The sequence below is a fragment of the Scylla paramamosain genome, chromosome 24 (genome assembly GCF_035594125.1).
Source record: "Scylla paramamosain isolate STU-SP2022 chromosome 24, ASM3559412v1, whole genome shotgun sequence".
In the NCBI taxonomy this organism is placed as follows: Eukaryota; Metazoa; Arthropoda; class Malacostraca; order Decapoda; family Portunidae; genus Scylla; species Scylla paramamosain.
Window position 1 is genome coordinate 21,905,608 of NC_087174.1, and position 5,000 is coordinate 21,910,607.

Here is a 5,000-nt window from a genome sequence, read left to right on the forward strand (position 1 = left end):
AGTTTGACTAGGCAAGGTGCAAGCACGGAGGCACAGTTTCGGAGAACAATAGGAGGGACCCCATCAGGTCCATAAGCCTTCCGAGGGTTTAGGCCAGCGAGGGCATGGAAAACATCATTGCAAAGAATTTTAATAGGTGGCATGAAGTAGTCAGAGGGTGGAGGAGAGGGAGGAACAAGCCCAGAATCCTCCAAGGTAGAGTTTTTAGCAAAGGTTTGAGCAAAGAGTTCAGCTTTAGAAATAGATGTGATAGCAGTGGTGCCATCTGGTTGAAATAGAGGAGGGAAAGAAGAAGAAGCAAAGTTATTGGAGATATTTTTGGCTAGATGCCAGAAATCACGAGGGGAATTAGATCTTGAAAGGTTTTGACATTTTCTGTTAATGAAGGAGTTTTTGGCTAGTTGGAGAACAGACTTAGCATGGTTCCGGCCAGAAATATAAAGTGCATGAGATTCTGGTGATGGAAGGCTTAAGTACCTTTTGTGGGCCACCTCTCTATCATGTATAGCACGAGAACAAGCTGTGTTAAACCAAGGTTTAGAAGGTTTAGGACGAGAAAAAGAGTGAGGAATGTACGCCTCCATGCCAGACACTATCACCTCTGTTATGCGCTCAGCACACAAAGACGGCTCTCTGACACGGAAGCAGTGGTCATTCCAAGGAAAATCAGCAAAATACCTCCTCAGGTCCCCCAACTAGCAGAGGCAAAACGCCAGAGGCACCTTCACTTAGGGGGTCCTGAGGAGGGATTGAAGTGATAGGACAAGATAAAGATATGAGATTGTGATCGGAGGAGCCCAACAGAGAAGAAAGGGTGACAGCATAAGCAGAAGAATTAGAGGTCAGGAAAAGGTCAAGAATGTTGGGTGTATCTCCAAGACTGTCAGGAATACGAGTAGGGTGTTGCACCAATTGCTCTAGGTGATGGAGGACAGCAAAGTTGTAGGCTAGTTCACCAGCATGGTCTGTGAAGGGAGAGGAAAGCCAAAGCTGGTGATGAACATTTAAATCTCCAAGAATGGAGATCTCTGCAAAAGGGAAGAGTCAAAAATTGGAGGATAAGTGTCTTGAAACCTCACCTTTCAAAGAATTCAAGTCATAGGAAGGTGGAAAAACAGAAGCACAGAGAGAGAGAGAGAGAGAGAGAGAGAGAGAGAGAGAGAGAGAGAGAGAGAGAGAGAGAGAGAGAGAGAGAGAGAGAGAGAGAGAGAGAGAGAGAGAGAGAGAGAGAGAGAGAGAGAGAGAGAATTTAATAAACATGTATAGAATGATAAATGGTATGGAAAATGTGGAAAAAGAATGTTTAATAACTTTAGATATACAGAGTACATGGGGACACAGTAAGAAGCTGAAGAAAGTTAACTGTAGAAGAGACATCAAGGAGTAAAGTTTTCCTCAGAAGTGTGAACAAATGTAATGATTTCAGCAAGACGTCAATGCTGTAACAGTCCATATTTTTAAGGCCAAACTGGACACATATAGAGATGGGATACCATGAGATTACTCCACTCCTATAAACCACAACTAGGTCCAAACTTCTTGTCCTATCCACTCCTACGCTGATGATACCACCCTGCACTTTTCCACGTCTTTTCATAGACGTCCAACCCTTCAGGAGGTAAACATATCACGCAGGGAAGCCACAGAACGCCTGACTTCTGATCTTTCTAAAATTTCTGATTGGGGCAGAGAAAACTTGGTATTGTTCAATGCCTCAAAAACTCAATTCCTCCATCTATTAACTCGACACAACCTTCCAGACAACTATCCCCTCTTCTTCAATGACACTCAACTGTCCCCCTCTTCTACACTGAACATCCTCGGTCTGTCCTTTACTTATAATCTGAACTGGAAACTTCACATCTCATCTCTAGCTAAAACAGCATCTATGAAGTTAGGTGTTCTGAGACGTCTCCGAAAGTTTTCTCACCCCCCAGCTGCTAACTCTGTACAAGGGCCTTATCCGTCCATGTATGGAGTATGCTTCACATGTCTGGGGGGTTCCACTCATACTGCTCTTCTAGACAGGGTGGAATCAAAAGCTTTTCGTCTCATCAACTCCTCTCCTCTAACTGACTGTCTTCAGCCCCTCTCTCACCGCCGCAATTTTGCATATCTAGCTGTCTTCTCCCGCTATTTTCATGCTAACTGCTCTTCTGATCTTGCTAACTGCATGCCTCCCCTCCTTCCACGGCCTCACTGCACAAGACTTTCTTTTTTCTCTCACCCCTATTCTGTCCACCTCTCTAATGCAAGAGTTAACCAGTATTCTCAATCATTCATCCCTTTCTCTGGTAAACTCTGGAACTCCCTGCCTGCTTCTGTATTTCCACCTTCCTATGACTTGAATTCCTTCAAGAGGGAGGTTTCAAGACACTTATCCATCAATTTTTGACCACAGCTTTGACCCTTTTATGGGACTGACATTTCAGTGGGCATTTTTTTATAAGATTTTTGTTGCCCTTGGCCAGTGTCACTCATACATTAAAAAAAAAAAAAAAAAAAAAAAAAAAAAAAAAAAGCTGGCAATCCCACACACACACACACACACACACACACACACACACACACACACACACACACACACACACACACACAGACATCATTCACACTCTTAGCCCCATCAGTCCCTAGTGGAAAAGGACAGTCAGACACAGCACAGCTGGTCACATACATCCAAACAGAACTTGACTTAATCCTGTAAAATACAAACAGGTCTATACAAAATACAGAAAAGACATGCAAGTGGAGGCATCACCAACCTCCTCCGGGAATCTGGCAGGACAAACGGCACGGCAGAACCCATTCTTGATCCCGTACTCCACATGCTGGTCTAGCATCATCGAGTGGGCAAAGCAGTTGTAGCGTTTCTCCCACTCACTCTCTCTGCTGAAGTCTCTGTTCTGAATCTCTCTGCTGAAGTCTCTGTTCTGAATCTGACGCAGAAGCTGAGGCGACAGTACCGGCAGCACAGCGTCAACCTGAGGAATGTCACCAATGTTCAGTCATTCAAATCATAAAAACACTATTGAAACTCCCCTTAACTTCCACTAGAGCTTGTTGAAAGTGAGAGACACAGCACTGCAACACATAAGAACAGCATCCTCTTAGGAAAATGTTCCTGCTGTGTGTGGATTTGTGAGAGAAAAGTACACAGTTGTTTTGCAGGAGTGAAGCCATTCTGAAAGATAATGTGTCACCTTTTGGAGAAATGTGCCTGTGTGTTACAGGCACACACACACACACACACACACACACACACACTGACTTGCATCATCCCCATGTCAAGACAAGGTGGGATGGAGTCTTTATGTACCTTGATGAACCACTTGTGGATGCTGTTCCATGGATCACACCTCAGGCTGCTCTTAACTTGTGTGTTCTTCTTAGACTCTTGCAGAAGCAACACATACAATCTGTTGCCCTCCATGGGATTCCTCAGCTGAGATGCAAGCTGTGGGAAGAATCAAACCAATAATGAAGGCTCTCTCTAGGTAATAAATGCTTCCTGGAAGCAATACAAAGCAAGTCACTTCTACAGGGATCATCAACATCTTACTGGAAAATATGTAAACTTATTCTCTTATGCCAAGCAAAATCATGGCATCTCACAACACAAGGAATTTCCTTATCTTCAGATCTGCTAAAAACTAATTTAATTTGTTCCTCCTGTCAGCGAATGAGTATGAGACTGCTTGCCATCCACACTGTCCAAGCAAGATTCCACCACCAGCACCTGCGGATCCCTCTGGATAGACAGTGAAGGTCTTAGCAGCATCACTCCCTGGCTCTGTGAATAATGTGACAGATTTCAACACAGTGTTCTCAAGATTTCAATAGTCAATATCTTCCATGGCTACACAGGCCCACAGTCTTATCAAACAAACTTCCAATTGATTTATTATAACTAATTAATCAGACATTTGAATCAAGTGACTGAGATGTCAGGGAGTCAAGACAGGCTCGTGCAGTAGTGGCCAGTCAAAGCAGCAGAGTGCAAGGAACTAATTCTCAAAGAGTGGTGGATGAAAAGAATAGACTCAGTAATCAGGTTGTTAGTGCTGAGTCACTAGGGAGATTTTAAAAGAAGATACACAAATCTAGGGAAAGGGATAAGTAGAAATAGGTAGACACATTCAATTCAGGAAGTGCCATGTGCAGGCCTGATGGCTCCTTGCAGCTCCCCTCATGTTCTCATGTTGTTATGTTCGCCAAGCCACTGAAGCGACTCACTCAGGCGCACAAACTTCTCCAGCTTGGAGAGAATGTCTCGGCGGTTGTGCTCAAGTAGGGTCTTCAGGAACCTCTTAACAGTAAGGTCCTGGAAGTGTGGGCACTCCTCCATCGTGGTGAAAACTGCGTGGGTGAAGGCATCGCTTCTCAGGCACCGCTGCAAAGTGTTACAGCCTCCCTTAACAACATGTACATGCTTACAAACATTTTATTTTATCATTTAACTCAAAAGAAAGAAAGAAAGAAAAAAAGGAGTGAACATTTGTAGGGTGTTTGTCATTGCCACCTCTGTTATTTGAATCTGTGGTCAGCAGCAATCCATGTAAAAGTGAAAGTGTGGAAGCTGAAGCCGTGAATAATGAGAGATGACTGCATTACCACCATTGTTTTCATTATTACTATTTTTTTATCATTACCATTTTTGTGGAAAACAGCCTTAGTACATGTATGCATTATTAATACTTTTACATTTGTGTCAATCTTGTGTTGCTATCATAACCATTATTGCCTCTTCCCTACTAGACTTGGTCACACTTCAACTCTCACTCTTAGACTGTCTCCTTTTCAAAAAGTATTCATCCAGTGTACTCACCTCTCACTCATGTCCTTGGCCACCCCTTGGAGGATGAAAGCTGTGTGTTACTCACCATGAACAATAGCAGAGTGTATGTATCATGACAATGTGACAAGAAGTGGGTTGTGGCACAGAATGGACATTTTGAAACAGCACAGTAAATAAAAAAAAGATAAGACTACTGAGGAAGGAA

General features: G+C 43.4%; 1 protein-coding gene across 6 annotated transcripts in view; it reads right to left on the minus strand.

The window, feature by feature from the left end:
- LOC135112894 (uncharacterized) overlaps positions 1 to 5,000 on the minus strand; it is a 29,243-nt gene that overhangs the window by 1,316 nt on the left and 22,927 nt on the right. For 2 of the 6 annotated variants that reach the window (XR_010274602.1, XR_010274600.1), the window contains 3 exons: positions 4,234 to 4,390; positions 3,317 to 3,790; positions 2,524 to 2,981 (listed from right to left, as the gene is read on the minus strand). Coding sequence is in view for 1 of the 6 variants with exons in the window: in XM_064027844.1 (XP_063883914.1) it covers positions 2,977 to 2,981; positions 4,234 to 4,390 (162 nt within the window). In the remaining 5 variants the exon portion in view is untranslated. Of the gene's footprint in view, positions 1 to 2,523; positions 2,982 to 3,316; positions 3,791 to 4,233; positions 4,391 to 4,825; positions 4,851 to 5,000 lie in introns of those variants that run through there. The other 4 variants (XR_010274601.1, XM_064027844.1, XR_010274604.1 and 1 more) reach the window with 4 other exon arrangements.